This window comes from Miniopterus natalensis, chromosome 4 (assembly GCF_054644295.1).
Source record: "Miniopterus natalensis isolate mMinNat1 chromosome 4, mMinNat1.hap1, whole genome shotgun sequence".
Classification (NCBI taxonomy): domain Eukaryota; kingdom Metazoa; phylum Chordata; class Mammalia; order Chiroptera; family Miniopteridae; genus Miniopterus; species Miniopterus natalensis.
In genome coordinates, this window is record NC_142084.1 from 30,879,172 (window position 1) to 30,898,602 (window position 19,431).

General features: G+C 51.4%; 1 protein-coding gene across 4 annotated transcripts in view; it reads left to right on the plus strand.

The window, feature by feature from the left end:
• JADE1 (jade family PHD finger 1) overlaps nt 1–19,431 on the plus strand; it is a 52,814-nt gene that overhangs the window by 13,246 nt on the left and 20,137 nt on the right. For all 4 annotated transcript variants that reach the window (XM_087816480.1, XM_016203336.2, XM_016203337.2 and 1 more), the window contains exons 2-5: nt 3,695–3,772; nt 13,276–13,361; nt 16,121–16,278; nt 18,106–18,293. In XM_087816480.1, coding sequence (XP_087672606.1) covers nt 3,721–3,772; nt 13,276–13,361; nt 16,121–16,278; nt 18,106–18,293 — 484 coding nt within the window. In that variant the 5' untranslated portion in view covers nt 3,695–3,720. The remainder of the gene's footprint in view (nt 1–3,694; nt 3,773–13,275; nt 13,362–16,120; nt 16,279–18,105; nt 18,294–19,431) is intronic.

Genomic DNA, 19,431 nt, shown 5'->3' on the forward strand with positions numbered 1-19,431 from the left:
AACTTCAATTTCAAGGTTGTCAGGTGCCTTGCCCACGTCCCACCGTGCTCCATGAACGGTAATCCTGCAACCTTTATAGCAGTGGCCACACTGAAGCTGCTTGTCTAGTTATGTGCTTGCTATGTCTCCCTGTGGACCATCCGTATCCTGTTCGCCATGTTTCTGGCATCTAACTCCTTACAAGTTTAATTAGATTAATATATTAGCCGACCCACTACTGCATTTTAACAGACTGACAGAAGAGACTGAAGGAGAGTGATCTGCATGTAATGTAAATAGGGACTTGGGCTGGTGGGGGAGGCGCCTGCTTCCTGAGCAGGTGCTGCTCTGAGCTGCCACCCCACCTGCCCCGCTGTCTTGGCATGTCCCTCTCTACAGTGGGTAGGTGAACAGGAAAGGGCAGAGGAAAGGCTAAGAACAGAGGAGGAGGTGTCTCAAGGGCAGAGGCGGGGCTCCGTCAAGGTAGGTAAGCTGGCCACGTTGGGAGAGATTCTTGGGCAGAGCTGAAGGGCCAGGTGGCAGGAGACCTCTGTGTTCTGGCTGGACCTGTTTGCATTGTGGAACAGAGGGAGAGCTTGGCTTAGGGAATAGCTTGATGAGGTCACCTCAAAGGCAGGATTAGTTTGTTATAATAATTGGAAAGGGTAAGAAACTGGAGACATGGAGAATGGGAGGGTGGAGCGTCAAGCGATGTAGGCACAGGTGGCTGATGACAGACCTGTGGGGCAGTGCACTTGAAGGACGCATGCGTTACGAGTGGACAAGCCTGGGCAGTTGGGCACAGGGTAAGAAGGGATGTGTATTAGTAGAGAAATGAGCAAATAGTAAGGTTCTTAGTGTGAAGAGGCTGCTCAGAGTAATATGCTGGGTTAGGTACATGTTGCTAAATATATATGATAGTGCTTTGCCCAAAATGTGCTTCCTCTTCCAGTTCCCCACCTTTGTTCTCCCCGACTCTGCTCAGAATCCTTCCTGACTCCATCAGCCTCTGTTCCCACACAGCCTGGTGTTGACCACTGTCAGGCACTAACCATACTGAGCTCCTGTTGACATGTCTGTCTCCCAGCTACACCAGAAGCTGCACAAGGTCGGTCGAGGACGGTCACTTTCCTGTAGTGCCTCCTAACTGACTAGGTATTCACATGTTTGTGGGGTCTGTCTTCTTGCTGCTTGAGAGTAGCCCCTGTAACTGATTCCTGCTTACACTACTACCATCCGGATAATAAACAGCCATGGCCCTGAAAGAGGCAGCCAGGGTAGTGATGCGAGGGCCCCTCTGCTCTCTCACACTGGCTTTTATCCCACAGATGTTTGCAGCATCCAGCCACTGTATTGTGTTTCCTAAAGATAGTCCTTCGATTTCTCGATATAGTAAGTAACCCCGGGTGAGTGAGATAAAGCAGCCTGGTGTCAGGGTTTAAGTTCCTGGGAGCCACCGAGGAGGAAATTGCGCCAGGCACTCGCCCCAGTATCCTACTGGCCTCCCTGCAGAAGTACAGAGCAGTGTGTTCTCACTCCGTCGCTCAAGATCTTTCAGGGGAGATGAAAGTGGGATGCATTAGAAGGAAAGCACTATTTTCACTCTTCTTTACTTGCATTTTTCATTTAGTGAGTGACTGTTAAGTGCTTTCCCTGGTTTGAGAGTTGGGAGGAAGGCATCTCGATGGAAGAAGATTCTTCCTCCTTCACACTCTTCTTTTTAGGTACCTCTAATTCCCCCGAGTCAGTGATGATTTGTAATCAACCTTTATTTTCCTGTTTTGTAGCTGGGGAGTGTTTTGGGCCTTCTCAGCCTCCCGCTCTCCTCCCCGCAGCAGTTCTCACACCCTCTCGCTTGCTCAGGAGGTGGGACCTGCTTTCTTCCTGCTGTGTCCTGTGGCTTCACACTGTTACTTTAAGGAATTCCTCTTTTGGTAGCACTTTCTAGTGTTGTTGTTTTTTTTGTTTTTTTTTTGTTAACTTGCTTATGATGTAGGCTCTGGGAGCTGCAGCCCCCAGAATGAGTGCTCCCTTGCACTGCCTCCCGTTGGGTCCAGAGGGGAGCAGGGGTGTCTTCGCTGGGAGAATGGAGAAGAGGGTCCCCTGTGAGCAGTTCGTGTGCATGGTGACAGGTCCAGTGACAGGGCCCGAAGACTAGCATTTGCAGTGGGGAGTGGGCCACAGGTGTTTGTGGGCCGTGGACGTTTTTGGCTGCAGCGAGCCTGCCCCAGGCCGAGTCATAGGTAGCTGGGTGTTAGGGGAGCATGGCGCTCTGCAGAACCGGAGGGGGTTAGGACTGTGACCCTGCATGACTCAGATCAGGACTCATGTCCTGGCTCTGTAAATTCTTTTACTGCGTTTTGAAGAATCAATTGGCAAACAAATACTCACACACCTTAACTGGGTGAGTGTCTCAGAAAGAAAATATCAAATGTTGGAATTAGAGATTAGGGGCCTGAAATTTGCATTCCTCCCATAGACCTGTCTTGCAGGTGGGAACAGACCATCCTATGATGCATTTCTGCTTGTTTTCAGGTCCATTTAGAGAGGGGCTCTGGGTTTGTAGCTTGGGTTTTGTTCTAGCAGTGGCTCTCCATCCCTTCTCCACACTCCTGGACACACCACATTCTTATGCTGTGGTTCCCAGTGACCGGAGTGGGTACTTTTGACTAGAAAAGCCTCCCTTCCTCCCTGCAAATCGCTGATATGCAGTAAGATCAGGGCCCTGAAGGTATGCCAAGGTGATCAGTAATTGTAGTTTGGGAAACTGTCTTTGGATTTTGTTGGAGAGCTGCCCCGTGCAAATAATCCATGAGTCAGTCCATCTTTCTAAGTTTAGTGACTGGCCATTCAGGCTCCATGCACAACCCCTTTTTCTGAATGCAGCCTATCACTTACTTGGGCTGGAGGCCTGCTACCATGAGCGGCCTCAGAGGAGCTGACAAGCTGGGCTAAGTGTCTGTGCAGCTGATTTCTTAGTTTGCTGTGTGGGGTTGGACTCCTGGTACTCCTGGAAGGAGCTAGGGTGACCTGTTGTGAGACTGGATTTGGATTAGAAGTTCTCCTCACCCACAGTGTGACCTTTTGTGGCTTCAGTTTCCTAATGTGTAAAGGGAAGGGGTTGAACCAGAATCCTATGTTTGGTCCCTTCCTGTCCCAGCTGTGAATTGCTGGGGTTGGAGGTGGCTACGGGAGGCCTTTGCAGTCCCACAACTCCATTTGTCTTCTCTAGGATCTAGGTTCTTTGGCTTTCAGGACTATTTCAGTAAAAATTGCCAGAGAAGCATAATCATGTCCAGTGAAGTGTAAATATTCACACATTCAGGCACACCGCCCCTTCATAAAACAGGAACCTGTCTGTACAGGAAGCACCGTGCTCGTTGTCTGGGTTTTTCCTGCAGCGCTTGCCACCGTCAGCTGAAGAGACAGGCTCCTGGAGTAGTTGTGATAATGTCACAGGGATGAGAGGAGCCTGGCACCTCTGGGAGACCCACTGATATGTGACTGCCCTGCCCCTCCCCCTCGTTTTTGAACCTGTTCTGTTAATGATTGCACCTAATTATGTATCGTTGGGCTTTTCACTGTTTACCATTCAAATGCCCCTCAAAGCTGATTGTTTGCTTTTGTGTGCTGTAAATCCTGGCTGCTTTCTGAAGCACAACTTGATGATTGTGTATTATCATCCTGGGTTAAGTGCTGTCTCATTGCTTTGCAGGCTGCCTGCTGTTTCCCTGGGAGATCATGAAACGAGGTCGCCTTCCCAGCAGCAGTGAGGATTCTGACGACAATGGCAGTGAGTCCTGCTCTGTTGTTCTTGGAGCCCACTAGGGTTTGGGTCAGTGTAGAAACAGGATTTTTTTAATGTAATGCTTTAAACAGCCAAGGCCCTTCACCTATCGGGCAGGTCCCGCCTGTTGCGCAGGTCCTTGAGCTCTGAGGCCCGGAGAAGCACATTGGGTGATACTGCAAGTCTGTAGCCACGTGTCTTGGGTGAGGGGACTACACACAGGCATTCCTCAGGCTTCCTGTCTGTCACCCAAGGATGAAGAATCCAGTTCCACGAGTCATTGGTGTGTCTGTTTTTCCTAAACATCACTTACGGCATTTCGCAGTTGCTCTTTACGAGAAGGGAACTTCATCGAAACCAGTTAATTATTGAACTAGTTCGGCCCGGTACAAAGGGAGGTTAAGGACTGCCTGGTGTGACGTGAAAGTGCTCAGTACAGGTTTGCAGTAGGTGGCGAATCGGCGCTTTGCACTGGATTTCACCGTGACTGTATTCAGTACGGCTGCTGCCTGCGTCTCAGCTCGCTGGCATCCTCATGTTTTCACAGTGCAGCTGAGAATCAGAAGTGAGCTGGCTTCCAGGCAGTCAAAATAAATGTCACACAGCATCTGTGTATTGAGAGGCTAACAGACTACTCCGGGAGCACCCCTTAGATAACAAGGGAATTTTGTACCTAGCACAGTGCCTGAGCCTCCAGCCCATTAGCAGATGTATTACATTAGAGATGAAACGCCGGAAACCTAGAAAGAATGCTTGCTTTCCTGTGTGATGGCAAAGGTATTGGGCCACCTTTCAGGGAACTCTGTTAGGTATACATAAACTCCAGCTCTGATAGAATCTCGGGTCGTGGTAGAGGTGGATGTCCCTGGTGCCCTGTGCACACAGGTGGACCCAGGCACAGGTTCACAGGAGTGGAGGGTGGGGGAGCCTGGGGAGGAGATAGGCGTTAGGTGGGTACTGAACAATGACATAGTTTTTAGGCAAACAGGATTGTTTTGGTTTTCTGGTCTCCCAGTTTTCAGTAGATTAAAAGCTGCAAATTAGAAAGCAGTGCTTTGCTGCCTTGGGGGCCACACCGACACCGCAGAGAACATGGGAGGGAGGGGACCAGGAACATGCAAACAGAGCTCAAACACAGTGTTTGGTTAGTGCTGTGGTCCAGTGGGAAAGTAGAATTGGTAGCTGTGGGGGGGGTGTCGGTGTTTGGGGGTGTTATAAGGTAAGCTGTGACCAGATGGGGAAGCAGCTGAGGGATTGGGACTTTGGTGGCAGACAGTGGGGGTGCTGCTATTTGGTGTAGTGAGTACATGGGAGAGGGAAAGAAAGACCAGGAGTGGGGACTCCAGAGAGGGTTTTCCTTTTATTTCAGGGAGAACTAGTGAGGGTCTGTCTGTGCCCAGGTGCAGGTATTAAAACCACCTGCCCGCGCCTTCACGGTGCCTTCTGAGCTTCCTAGCACCTGTCACCTCGCGGCCCTCACTACCTGTCTACTCTAAAATGTGCTTAGGCTTTTTGCTCTGTGAGGCAAAAACATGCTTAGGCACTTTTCTCTGCCCTCTGTGGTGCCTGTCAGAGTGTCCTCAGGGACTCAGTAAACGCTTTCAGCTTGTGAAGCACAGAATTTAATCCTACAGCAATTTTAAAAAAATCTTGCTTTTTGGGTACAGAGTTAATCAGAAGGTGGTTTCATGAATGACCTCCGCACACTAACTGTGCCCAGTAGAAGGCTGAGCGCCTCGTTTCGGGTTTCGTGGGCATTGGGCAGCAGGTTGATGCCCACTGTGTTCTCATCACTGCCTCAATTTCTTTCCCAGGAGAGCCAGGTTCAAAAAGGTTCTGGAGTGTTCTCCCAGAATTAGAGCCTTCCCCTTTCTGGACTCGAGCTGCCCAGTAGGAAATGCTCTAATCTAGCGTAACTGAGGAAGAGAATGGTAAAATTTTATTTAATTTCAATTAATTAAAATTTAGAAAGCCACATGTGGCTAGTGGCTACCATTTTAGACAGTGTGGTTCTGGACTTGGGCCCCATCTGCTCCTTGGCTGTCCAGAGGCTCCCAGTAGCCCCAGAGGTCCTGTGTCAGCCAGCTCAGGCTGCCACAACAAGTACCACAAATTGGGGGGCTTAAACCTCAGATACTTACTTTCTCACTGCTCTAGAGGCTGGAAGTTCAAGATCAAGGGGTTGAACAGGTCCATTGTCTTTCTGAGGGCTCTCTCCTTGGCTCGCAGGTGGCCGCCTTCTTGCTGTGTCCTCCCATGGTTTTCTTTGTGAGTGCACCCCTGTGTCTGTGTGCCCCAGGGTTCTCGTCTTATGAGGACACCAGTGAGACTGGGTCAGAGTCCATCCATAAGACCTCATATAACTTAATCACCTCTTTCAAGGCTCTGTCTCCAAATACATCACATTCTGAGGCACTGGGGGTCTGGCTTCAACATGGGAATGTTGGGGGACACAATTCACCCCCTAGCAGCCACAGTAGACTAAACGCTTCACCTAAACAAGCACCCCACCCCATCCCTTCCCAAACTCTGGTTAAAAATGAAGGAGGAAGAGAGCGGCCAAAGTCCCCAGCAAAAGTGTGTTCATCACAGGCCACCTTTTTGGTGATGGGCTGTTTTCTTTCTCCTGATGTGCTCATGTCCATGCAGGGGGCAGAGGAGTCAGGTCAGTATTTATAGGGTACTGGGGGTTAACTAGAGAGACGACCAGGCTGGGTTCTCCCGTACCCTAGGCTAGATGGGGATGAGATGGTAGTTGCCAGTAGGTGGGGGCGGGGAATGGGCAGGCTGGCAGGCTGTCCTGTGTCAGGCAGCTGGTTTGGTGTAAAGCACGTGTTGAAGCCTCAAGGCCCAGCTGTCCGTCCAGGCCTCGTGTTGGGCAGGTATGATGGATGGTGGTAGCAGTGAGAACCCTGGAATGCCCAGCCTTATAGCATATGCACCTCTCACCCACGGAGCCACCCCTTTCCACCTTCTCTGAGGGCAACTACTTCACCGGCCCACATGCACTGATGCTGACCGTCCTTTTGTGGAGTGGGGTGCCTTCTGCTGCTGCATTCAGGTCCCCAGGACCGAGCCCTCCTGCAGCCAGTCTGGCTCCTTGGAAAGCCCTGCTTGCAAGAAAGGCTGGGTCTGCAGTGGCCACTCCCCAGCCTCTCCAGCCTGCAGCCCTGACAGAATTTTGGCAGCAGCTCCAGCCCAGTGCAGAGCGTGTCCAAGTGGAGGAGAGGGAGCTGCGGACGTCAGCCTGGGGCCGCAGCACCAGCCGCAGGCACGCCTCGCCCGCTGGCCTCGGGCTGGAGCCGCGTCCAGGGAACTGCAGCATGGTATTTACAGTGGGGGACAGACGGACATTTTCTGTGCCAGTGCGGGCCCTTCTCCAGCTGCGGTGTAGCTACCCAAGCCTCTCTCCAGGTGCCCTGGAGGGCCGGGTCTACACTTGGATGGAGTAGTGCTGGGGTGTTTGTAGGCTGCGTCTGTAATTGCTGGGCTCCTGGGGCCAGGTGGCCCAGCCAGTCTCTGAAGTTACACATTGTGCCAGGGTGTGGCCAGGGAAACAGGCCCTTCATTTCCTGCTTCCCTGCCCAGGATCCTTGGTCCTTGGGGGTTTCTGCAAATGTGCGAATGGGGTCCACCAGCTGTTTTCAGTATTTCCAAAACCTAAAAGATACTTCGTTTTGTCTGTAATAAAGCTGCAGAGGCTCATTAAGACATCAAGTGTTCTTGCTTTTGGCAGGAATTAAATATATTATTGGTTATATCAGGTCAATTAAAGCTCTGATCAGCATCCTTATATTTTTTTTCCTATAAAAATAAGACAAGAATTAAGTAATAGTAGGTAAAGAATACTGTTCATTTGGCAACTTTTTTCAACACATGGTGGCTTTGGCTAGGAGAAGGGAGCCAAATGTAAGTGGTGTTTTGGTTTTTTGGTTGTTTTTAAATGTGCCTCTGAGAGACCCAGAGGGAAATTGGTTCCTTTACTTTCCACAGAGAGGAAGTATGCTGAATACTTTAAAGTTTTTCCTAAGGTTGTACGGCAAGATTTCCTTTTCCTGCCTGACAGTCCTAGGTTTCAGGGCTGTGTTGATCTCCTTGTGGGAAGCCAGCCTGGGCATGGTTAGGGGTTCTGGAAGTAGGCACCTGGTGGGACCTCCCTGGTCTCCCAGTGTCCATACCTGTGCTGGCCAGGACACACTCCTGTCTAATCCAGTTCTGCAGCCTAGCCCAGCTCCACCTCCTGTCATAATGGGCAGAAAAGAGAGCCGAGTCAGATCCAGACCTACTAATTCTGCACCTGCTAATGCAGGTCGATGGCTGGCAAGCATGAAGTTATGTGGGGACTCTGTTTTTCTGGGCTCCCTCCAGCTTACAGACAACAGTGAAGAGACCGTCATTTTTAGTGGATGAAACATACTTTCTGCTTCTGTCTCACTGCATTTAATGGATTCCCATCCATTTTTTGATAACTTGTCATTTTCTAAGTTTGGCCCGCTGTGCTTGGTCACCTCCATGCACGTTTCGGTGGTTTCTCTTTTGCATAGAAGTTAACTCTGTCTCCGTTCCTCTTCTGCTTGACTGTAACTTTAACTTCCTCCTTTTCCGCGTGAGTTGCATCGGGCGACACACTGGGTAGTTGAATAGGAATCCTTGAAATGTGGGCGTTTGGCTGAAATACTGCAGAATATATACTGAACCCGTGTCTCCTCAAGGCACAGAGGTGGCCTTGCCCCTTTTTAAACCCAACTTGTGGTTTGACTGTGACATTGATGGGAAGGGCAACATCTTGGGCTCGGGAGCCACTGCCACAAAAAGATCCTGTGCAGGGACTAACCTCTGTGGCCTTTGGCCTTGGACCTCAGCAGGAGTGACTGTGAAACAGACGTGTGTGTCCGTTGGTGAAGGTCCCAGTGTAGTTAAGTATGTGGGGACAGTCCTGGGCCAGTTCTTCGAATGTACGTATTATGCTTCTGTATTGGAAGTTGGAAGGGAGTTGGGCCACGGAGCTGAGCTATGCTGGGGGAGGTGTAGGGTCAGCCCCTAATAGAAATGGCGGCTGTGTACCTGAGACTCGCCTTCTGTCATACCAGTTAAAGTGAGTAGCCAGTAACTACATTAACTCTGCTGACTTTCCGACGGGAGTTTCCATGGCTCTGCTTTGCTTGCACAGGGCTGGCTTCCCTTGAAGCAACACACGGGGCGCGTCTCAGGTCTGCACTGTCGGGCGATGCCATCCGGCCTCTGTTCTTACTGCTCGCAGGTCCTAAGCATCTTACTTTGTTAAGCTGGTTTAACACGATAGGAGACGTGCCTCTTGGTCCGTGGCAAGGTTCTTTTGTCCTTTGCATTTTGTGGTGGTGCAAACACCCAGACCACCATTCATTCTAATTTCTGAACCTTTCATGCGCTGCGCAACCTGGGAGGCTCAGCACACACAGGCTGCTACGTGTGGGAGGCGTGCGCAACACGTATTAGATTTACTCTTGAGGTTTCCCCTTATTTTAGATCTAGGGCAAGGCAGCGTGGCTATTTTTAATATTTTAAAGGAGCCTGTTCGAGCTATCTGCATAATAGGACTGGAAAGCAGGGTTCAGGAAGCTGGGGGCCCACAGGTTCTGTGGTCACCTGCCGCCTGTGAGCCTTTTGTAACTTTTTTTAAGTGGAAGGTGGGGATATTAAAACAAAACAAGACTTTTGTTTTCATTCCTCCTTTTCAGCATTTAATATAGAATTGCTGTTACTCTAACAGCATAAGGATATTTAAAGTTGCTTAAATTTGTCATTAGAGTGGACTTAGCTTTAGATACTCTTGTGTGTGATCAATAAAATAATTACAGACATCGTTACCAAATTAGAGTCCCTGGCTTCTCTCCTGAAAACAAAAAGGAGATAAAATGAAATTTTACTTGTCACATTCTTAATTTAGCCTGCCATTAAATGTCAGCACTCTGAAAACAAAACAGCACGCAGCCCCGGCGCAGCGCGATCTCAGCACATGGCTCCTCAGAACTAGCCAGTGGCAGGTGTTTGCTGCAGATAAGTCTCTGTCTACCAGCTCTTTCAGGGTTTGAAATTCTTTCATTTCTGGTTTCATAATTTTTTTCCACCCAACATCACATAGCATTTTTTTTCTTCTTTTTTCAGTTAAAAGGGGTGCAAGTTATTTTTGTTTGGCTCATCCTGGGAGCTTCTTGACCATCTGAGAATCATCCGGAGAGAGCATGGCTGAGGGAGGACTGGGGCGGGGATGTCAGGCTGCCTGCTCAAGTCTTTCGCTGTGGACTTCGTGGGCATATGTGGATGTCGGTGCATTCTGATCCTGAAGCAGTGGCCCCACCAGCCTGTCTTTAAATGTATCATAGCTTTATTTTCCTTGAGCTCAAGCATGTCTTCTAATAGGCAGAATAGGCTTATGTTCTTGGTGTGTGCTGCCTTCAGTTCTGGAGTCACAGGGATGGTTCCCACTGAGCACAGCTGTCCTGAACAACACCTCTACATTTTTGTCCACTTTTAAAAGCGTTTATTGAGGATCTGCTGTGTCAAGTAGATCAGGAGGAAGAGATCACCAGCAACAGATACCTGCTGCTCGACCTGTGGCTGGACATGGAGGGTTCCTCTGGTCCCCGTCTCACATTCCCACCTGGATGGACTGCGAAGTCTAGGCTCTATGCAAACCACACGTGTAAAGTAAAGCGCGGAGTGTTTTCTTTCTCTTTGTTGTTAGTGGATGATGGGAAATCACCAGGTATCTTCTGCCCATGTTAAAAGTGTATGTACTTTGATAAGCTCTGACATGTTTACAGCCACACAGTCATAAAACTCAAGGCAACTCTCCCCTCCCACCTGTCCCCTCAGCAGCGGATCCACCTTCTGTCGCTGTAGATCAGTGCATACTTTTCAGAGTTTTCTGTAAGTGGAGTAATACACTACAAACTGTTTGTCTGGCTTCCAGCCTCGTCTACACTGCCTGCCTCAGAAGTGGGGTAGTGTTCGGGTGTATGGATATATCACAGTTTGTGTATCCATTCTGCCTGTTGGCCCATGGGTGGGTAGTTTCTGGTTTTTGGCTTTTATAAGTAAGCTAAGAACATTTCTTATGTCAGTGATAATTTAAATTTAGCTCCCCCCTCCCGCCCTAGCCTCACTTTCTGTGAAGTGGGTTTAATAGGATTGATTTTACTTCTCTCCCTTCTTATGCATCATGTCCATTAGAAGGAAGAGGAACAGAGTGTTTCTGGGTGGACCAGTGTTTCTCTAGAGTAGTAATGCCATCGGATGCCAGATCTGCAGCCTCTTCGGCTCTCTGGTTTTAAAAGTAAGTGTGGTACAGAGACCCACTTCTCAAGGATGGAGAAGCAGCACAGGACCAGTTTCTAAGTGACCCTCACTGCTTTGGCTGTGTTCCGTGCCAGCAGAGCAGCAGGGCCCTGGGAACCTTGGAAACTACCCTGGAGGGATGCTGACGGATGCCCAAGAAAAGGCAAAAAGGTCCCCAACCCAGGAATGAGCAGGAGCATGGTTTCTGCTTGGCTCTGAAAGCGCCTGACTGTAAGGACCTTCCTCCCTCCACCCCGTGTGAGGTTTAAACTATAGCAATGGAAAGGTTTTTGTTAAACTTCTGAGTTCCTTGTCATAATAATCCTTCCATAGTAATTCAAAGGAAAGGGTCCTTTCTTTCTGCCCTGACCTTCCTTTGCCTCCTTGGATCCCTGGGCACCATCTGGAGTTGCTGACCAGTTCCCTGTTTCCTTTCTGCCGAGGTCTGGCCAGAGGGGCCTGCAGGACCCGAGGGTGAGAGAGGCCTGTCTGAAGGCATAAGCCACCCAGCACCTTCCTCTCCAGATTCCTAACTTGGCTCCTCTCTTTCCTTTTTCCAGTGATGACAGGATTTAGAACTTCTGTAAATTGAGTCCACCCCAGTGGCCCAGATTATTTCTTTCAATGTGAGACTGAAAATTCTGTTCAGTTGGAGTCTAAAGAGATACACTTGCTATTTTTTACAGAAGCATTTTCTAGATGCTTTGCTGAGTGTGGCCACAGGGGCCACCTGTGGGAAGTCTGACCCATTAACAGGCCTCAGAACTGGTGATCTTGGGTCCTGCCAGGGGGAAGCGTGACTGCCAATCCCCTTTAGTCTCCCTCATTGCAAATCCGATGATAGGCTTACATGCAGGCTCTCTCTCTTAGTGTCCTCAAGGTCTTATGGGTGCTTTGGTTCTGTGTTCCTTGTCTCTGGAATCTGTAGAGATAGAGCTTCCTGTTTGAGTGACAGCTAGAATGGCAGTTCCCTCAAATTTTGGCATTGGGGGGCTGTGTTAATTTCTGGGAAATGGTAGGTGTGTGTTCAGGGTGGAGGTGAGACCTACTGCAGGTAGCTGAGAGGGGAGCCGGTGGGGCACCTGCAAACAGGAGGCCACTGCCAGTGTACACAAGGTGACGGGCGGCCGTGGGAGTGGCGGCAGATGGACTGGGATGGGAGACTGGCTTTGGGCCAAAGTTGAGATAATAGGACTCAGCCTTTAATTGGACGTGTCCTGAGTGAGGAGGGGGTAGGATGACTTAGATTTCTGACTTCAGGTAGAAACAGTGATGCTTACCAGAGAAGTAGAAGGGGGAGAGCAGGTTTGGGTATAAGGTTGGACCCGGCTCTGTAGCACTCAGTTGGCGGCTCTGAAGAACTTTGGGGTTGATGTCTTTGTCTTAGGTGAACATGCACCCAGAGCTGGGGTGGCAGGTGAGTGTGGGGTGCACGTCTTACCGTCTCCTCCCCGAGCTGGGCAGGACCTGGGCCTGGGTGAGTGGAGAAGCCACAGTGTGGGGACACCAGGAGGCATCACCACCGAGGCTGCAGGATGGAGCCATGTTGCTGGGAGGGCTCAGGGCAGCAGCCAGTGTCCTCGGCCTGTCAGGCACGGCAGGTGACAGGTCTACAGAGCACGTCTGGAAGAAGGGCTCAGAAAAGAGCTGACTGGCATTCATCTTCTTGGGGAAAAAGCAGAGCAGGCAATGAATGTTGAAGTTTGTCTGGCCACAGCACCTGTCTCTGCTGTGGGCATAAGTGTCTCTCTCTTCTAGAGAATCTAAGATTTTATGCTTTGTGGAATCAAAGCCTTTTTTTTTTAAAGTTTTGAGGTTGGCCTTAGGATTTAGCATAAAGATGTTAGCGTTCTTAGTTTACTAAAAACTCAGTGAGATGTTATTCAGTTTATATTTAGCAATGGGAGACTTTGGCCCTCTTGACTTCAGACCTGCAGGTTTGTGGCCGAGGGCCTCTGCCCTCCTGCCTGCTGTGCCCGGGACCCCTTGAGGCCTGCCCTGGGTGGGCATTATGAGCATGTGAGCCCTGGGAGTGGAGGGGCTCTGAAAATCCATCGGCTCTGGCCCAGCATCACAGTTGTCTCATGGGTGGTGTGGAGGTGAGCCTGGCAGAGTTTGGTTCAAAAAACCTCTGTGACCACTGGTGATTTCTGCACTTTTAATGGTTCCTCTGTGGATATTTGTATCTTCAGGCCTGTCAACCACTTGGTCTCAGAATTCCCGGTCCCAGCACAGGAGAAGTTCCTGCTCCAGACATGAAGATCGGAAGCCTTCCGAGGTATTTCCTGAGTGCTGGCGTGACTGCATGTCAGTCACGTGTGTGTGAGAACATGGGCCGACATCCCCCTGAGGCTGATGCTGACGCCTGCCTGTGAAACTTGGGCAGGTCACTTAACCTTTCTGTGCCTCAGTTTCCAACTCTGTAAGATGGGAATAGCACCGGTGTCTACCTCAGGACTCTTGTGAGGATTAAGGGGTTAATATACAGCGGTCCATACATACAAAGCACTTAAAAAAGTGCTCAGTAAATGTTACCTCTTATTATTATTAATTATATTCTTCTGTTCCTTTTCTCTTCCCTCTTTGCTGGCTCCCAACAACTTTTCCTCTGGCCAGGATGCCAGTGGGTTCGGCTGCTGCCAGCCTTGTTAGTTTTAGCCATAAATTGGTGGCTTACTTGGCAACAACATGTAATTCTGGGAGTTTTGTTTTGGTGATTATGCTTAAGGTCTTTCCTTCTCCTCCAGTTTGCTTTTCATCTTTTTTTTTTTTTAATATGTCTTTATTGATTTCAGAAAGAGGAAAGGAGAGGGAGAAAGAGAGATAGAAATATCAGTGATGGGAGAGTCATTGATCGGCTGCCTCCTGCACGCCCCCTACTGGGGATCGAGCCCGCAACCCGGGCATGTGCCCTGACCGGGAATCGAACCTCGATCTCCTGGATCCTAGGTCGATGCTCAACTGCTGAGCCACGCCCGGCTGAGCTATCCCCGTTCTCAAGTGAGCAGATTATAGGAAGAAGAGTCTTTGGCTCTGCCCCTTGGTTTTGGGCTACCTCTTGGCGGGTTGACCTCACAGACTGCCTCACCTGCGGCCTCACCCTTGGCCTCACCCACAGCACTTCTGTTTCTCCAACCGAAATGGGGTGTGCAGGGCGCTGTGTTGAGTGTAGGAGAGAGTCACCCTCCAAGAGGAAGTACGCATACTTCAGAATTATAGAAACCTTCCCAGGAGACCCCTAAACATCAGATTGCATGTTCCCAGGAAGGTGGCCATTCTACTGCCCTGGCTCATTTCCAGCTCTGTCCCAGGGAACCTGCCTGGCCTGCTTCCCTTTTGGTGGCCCTGGAGCGGCCAGATCTGCTGTTCTTTCTTCTCTAATTCCCCATGCTGCCTCTAAGACCCCTGCTACCTTCCTGATGTTCACATGATGCTCCAGTGATCTCTGGGCAGAAATGCAGGGGATGGGGGACATCAGTGCCCCGGGGCACCTGGACCCCTAGCACCAGCAGCTAGGAGGGCTGAGCGGTGAGGATGGCGCTGGCTTGGCCCTAACCCATGTTTTGTTCCAGATTTTTTCTAAAATTTCTCTGAGTTCAGCTCTGAGTGCAAAGGCCTTTATATTTAAAGTGCCAGTGTTGAACTCTGCTAGGGGCTCGGTGCTTGTGTCCATTTGGGGGCACCTGTTTCGGTCCTTGAGTATCCCTGCCCGAGTCTTTGAGTAAAGGAAAGGTGGGCTTCCTTTTCTCATTGTGTTGCTTCAGTTTGTTTTTACTTCTTTGGAAAACTCCTGATTTTTTTCACTTATAAGACTTAGTTGGAATGTGTTTTTGAGTCAGATTTTCTTCCTAAAGATATCGCCGGCACTTGCTCTGGGAAGCAGTGCTGTGAGGAAGCTGGTCTTTCTGTGCTTTTGTGGGGTGCGCGAGGCTCTCGCGTTCCTGGGGCTTTGGGAGTGAGGAGCGGCAGGCATGTAGGGGAAAGCTCAGACTCTGTTCTGGGGAAGTGTATTAAAGTGATCACCAGCCTGAAAAGCCACCAGGAAAAACAAATATGGACCCATTAGCCGGCGTAGAATGTGAACTGTGCCCACAGCACAAGAAAGAACTCCCTGTCCTTCTCTGGAAGAGCGAGCCCAGCATTGTGACTTGTGTAAACAGAGAGCGTGGCCTACAGATGCAGGCTGCTCCCTGCCAAGTGCAGCTCTGGGCCCGCGCTGGTGCCAGGGTCAGGCCTCCTGTCGCCCGGAGACAGGCGTGGATGAGGAGGTGGTGCCGGCTCCTGCCCGGGTCGGAGCAGGTGTGCAGGGCGCCTTTGCTGTGTCCCCTAGGGGCCCCCGACACAGGAGTGAGGGGCTGTCTTGGCCGAGGGTACTTCTGAGTCCTGTGGGTCTGTTTTGCCTGTCTTACTTCTCTCCTCCTCTTGCCCTCCTCTCCTTTCTGTATGAGTAGCACCTCCTCCTAGAAGTTCTGCAGGGACCGGTGTGTAGCGTGCATGTGCTGCCAGGCCCATTCTCGGGCTGGACTCATGGGGCTGTCACTGCTGTGTGTCCCAGTCTGCACTTTGCCTGGCACGGTCCAGCTGGGACTTGACCTCCCAGACACCTGGTCACAGGCCCTGGTGCCAGGGGCAGGGCTGGGTAGCTGAGTGCAGAAGAGGTCCTGCTGGTTCTGGGTTTGGGTTGAAGTTGCTGCGTGGTCAATGGAGCTTTGTTTCTTAAATATCCACCAGAAGTAGGCCCTGGGTTGGAATACCTCCTGCAGGGATCTCCCCGCCCATGGTTTCGGTGGGTACTTGGTGAACTGAGAGCTCGGTGAAGCTGCTTGGCTGCTGCTGCTGTAGCCGCTGTGTGGACAGGCGTGCGAGTCGGAGAGTCCAGGGCGTGGCAGCTCAGGGTTTCCTGTCACAGGCCAGACTGGTTCTCTGTTGATCCAGTGACCTTGTTACATTGCGGCTCCATGGTTACCCTGCAGCTGCCAGCCCTCTGAGTAAGAAGGCAAATATCAAATGTCAGTGACCCTGTGTCTCCCTTTCCAGGTGTTCAGGACAGACCTGATCACAGCCATGAAGCTGCACGACTCCTACCAGCTGAACCCAGATGAGTACTACGTGTTGGCAGATCCCTGGAGACAGGAGTGGGAGAAGGGCGTCCAGGTGCCAGTGAGCCCTGGGACCATCCCTCAGCCAGTGGCCAGGTAGACATGCCCCAAGAAGAGCAGCTCTGCCTCCCCCGCCCACAGGGCCTGTCTGCCCCAACAGCCAGGTGCCGAGAAGACCATTGTGTCCTCAGCACTGAGGCCCCCAGTGGACCTAGAAACACACTCCAGGTCCACAGGGTGTGACTTGAAGGACTGGCTGGGGGGATTTGGATGTCTGCACTCCCCACTATCCCTCTTCCTGCACTTGCACCCCACCCCCACCCCCAGGTCATGTTCATGCAGCCCTGCAGCTCTGCTGGGGAGGAGTGTCTGGCCTTGTTGGGCACCAGTTGGAGTGGCTTCTTGAGTCCCACGGTGGCCATTCCACCTTTGGAAGAGGACAGGTGTGAGGGGAGGCCAGGTTAGGTGTGTGGATGGGAGCTCAAGGGGAGGAATGTGTCAGATGAGTTCTCCTGGGGATGGACTTTAACCAGTTCTTCTTGTGGGGCTTTGTCTGGATTTACTTACAATCCACTTTTCCCCCCTGAGGGTTGGGCCGTCAGTGACTGAGCTCAGCAGGAAGCTCTGTCCAGCTCCACTGACCTGGGGCTCCTCACGGGGAGAGTAGTTACTGCCCTGTGCTCAGCAAGCACCGGGCTTCTCTGCTGTGGGGTCTTCACCCTCCACTGCCCGCGTGGATGGAGCCCACCTCTCGCCCCTCACCCACTCTGTGTCTCTTCAGGCACTTGGGATGATCGAGTTTGATCGTTGCTCTTTGGGTTCTCTGTGACAAATGCCCACATAGATTTGTAGGTTTAAAGACTGGTCAGGTGGCCTCTGTAGGGCTAATCCTGGCCTGTGGGTGGAGTTCGTTGCTGGGCTCTCAGGACAAATAATGTGTTTGCCACAGGTGCCCGCCTGGGGCAGGGCACCCGCTTGGCAATTCCAAGCCAGGAAATTTTCACTGATTTGTTCATTTCATTTGGGAGCCCAGCACAAAAGCGTAAGTGTGAACATAGCTTATGGACGTTTTCAGCGGGAAGCCTGCTTAGCCCATCTCAGTGTCCTGTCAATAAAATCACTCTGGAAAGGACGAGTGTAATGATGATACTTGGACACAGTCCTTGGATAACTTGTTGATTTTCCCTCACACTGCTGAGCAGAGATGTGGGGGGCTCCGTGGATGTGGGGGGCCCTGTACTCCCAGCTGGGATGGTCTGACCACCTCAAGTGCTGTCACAGCCTTAGAGGGGGCACAGTGGACGACGTTTCTCCACGTGTTAGGTTGGGGCAGAGGGGTACGTAAATAGGAGAGGGAACTGGGTCTTTGTCCTGGGACGCTGAGTGTATGTTGGGAGAGTCCCTGGCTGGGCTCAGACTCTGATTCTTGGGTTGCTTCATGGTGGCTGAGCCCTGGTTTGACTTATGGTCAGCGAGAGGGGTGGGTTTCTCCCCTGGGTTCCCCAGCATCAGCTGTGTCTGCTCTTGCTCCTCAACACTCGAGAACCCCGTGCTTGGCCTCCGGCAGGGTGGGCGGTTCTGGCCGGAGGAAGGTGATTTAATGTGCCACCCTGGACACTTCAGCAGTCACAGCAACTGCTGTTGTGGGTGGTGGCAGGGCCTGGGGTGTCCCGGGAAGCCAAGTGGAAGAAGAAGCTGGTTTTGAAGACTTCTGCAGTGTTTCCACTTGTGTGTCTTTCCCTTTTGGGTGCTTTAAGGACATCTCCTTATTTTATTAGCAGTGACGTTAGGGTTTTCAGCCTATTAGCCTGGGGATGACCTGGGTTTTGGGTGGAGCTGGAGACTCCCTCGCGGCCTTTGGACAGACTGGCTTTTCTGTGGCAGAAAGGATGACCTGGCTGCCTCGTTTTTCTCATTAACTAGGGTTGTGTCAGAAGAGAAATCCCTCATGTTCATCAGGCCCAAGAAATACATCGTCTCCTCGGGCTCCGAGCCTCCAGAGCTGGGCTACGTGGACATCCGCACGCTGGCTGACAGTGTGTGCCGTTATGACCTCAACGACATGGATGCTGCGTGGCTGGAGCTGACCAACGAGGAGTTCAAGGAGATGGGTGAGGGCCCGGGTGCTACTGTCGTGTGACTGGTGGTGGTTAGAGGAGTATTGGGCCCAGAGGTGAGTGGCAGAAGCTCCCAGTGCAGCCAGCTCTGTCGTGCCCTGTCAGTCTTGGATCCGTGGACTGTTTTTGTGGACAGCTGTCAGCTGTGGTGGGCGGGTTGAGATGGACTCAGGGACCGTGGACTGATGAGGGATGTTCCTGCCAGCTGTGGAAGTGGGATTCTTGCCCCTGCCCTGATCTTATTTACCTCAAGGGGACTGAACCTGATGAAGTGACTGTCCCTGGACCACAGAGGAGTCTGGCATTTCTTTTCCTGTAGTTCAGATCGCTGCCCCCTCAGTGTGGGCCGGTTTCCCACCACGGGGTCCTTCCCATCCAGGCTCCCTTCCCGACACAGCACTGGGCTTCACGCCGTGATTCCTTGTCATCAGGCCCTGCTCCCCTCAGATCTCTGTCTTTCCTGGAGCCCCAACCAGCCGAGTGTTCTCTTTTCCACGAGGTACCCATTTTCTGTGTGAGGAGGGTGGAGCTTCTGCGCCGCATTCACTGTACCTCCGGGGTGGAGACCAGGGTGGCACATGGTTTCACCTCCATGCACTTCTGATTGCTGAAGGTCTCTTGAAGTGTCGTGATGAGCAGGACCGTGAGGTCTAGTCTGGGCACCATGTGAGAGACGGAGGATTAATGAGCGTGTGTTCCAGTGGTCCAGGATGGGAGTGACGGCTCAGGCTGCCTGTTCGCAGTCTGGCACGTAATGTCTCTACAAGAGCCTGGTTATGTTTCATGTCACTCCGTGAGCCCAGCACAGCGCCTGGCGCGTGCTAGGTGCGTATTGCTGCACTGCCCAGCTGCCACCAGCCTGCCGCGAGGGAGCCAGAGTGTGACTCAGCCAGAAAGGTGGTCTATGGATAGAAAACAGGACCGTCCTCATGGTCCTTGCTTTTGGGTGTTCGTGGCCGGAATGTTAGCAAGCTTTTCAGAGCTCTCTCGGAAGTGAATGCTGTTCCATTCACTACATGGTCTACTTCATAGGTGTGCTGTGTGAAGGCAGAAGGTACAGCCAGAGACTCTGGCACCTTTTGGGTGGTTTAGTGATGAGTCCTGGGCTAACTCCTCCGGTCAAAAGGCAGTG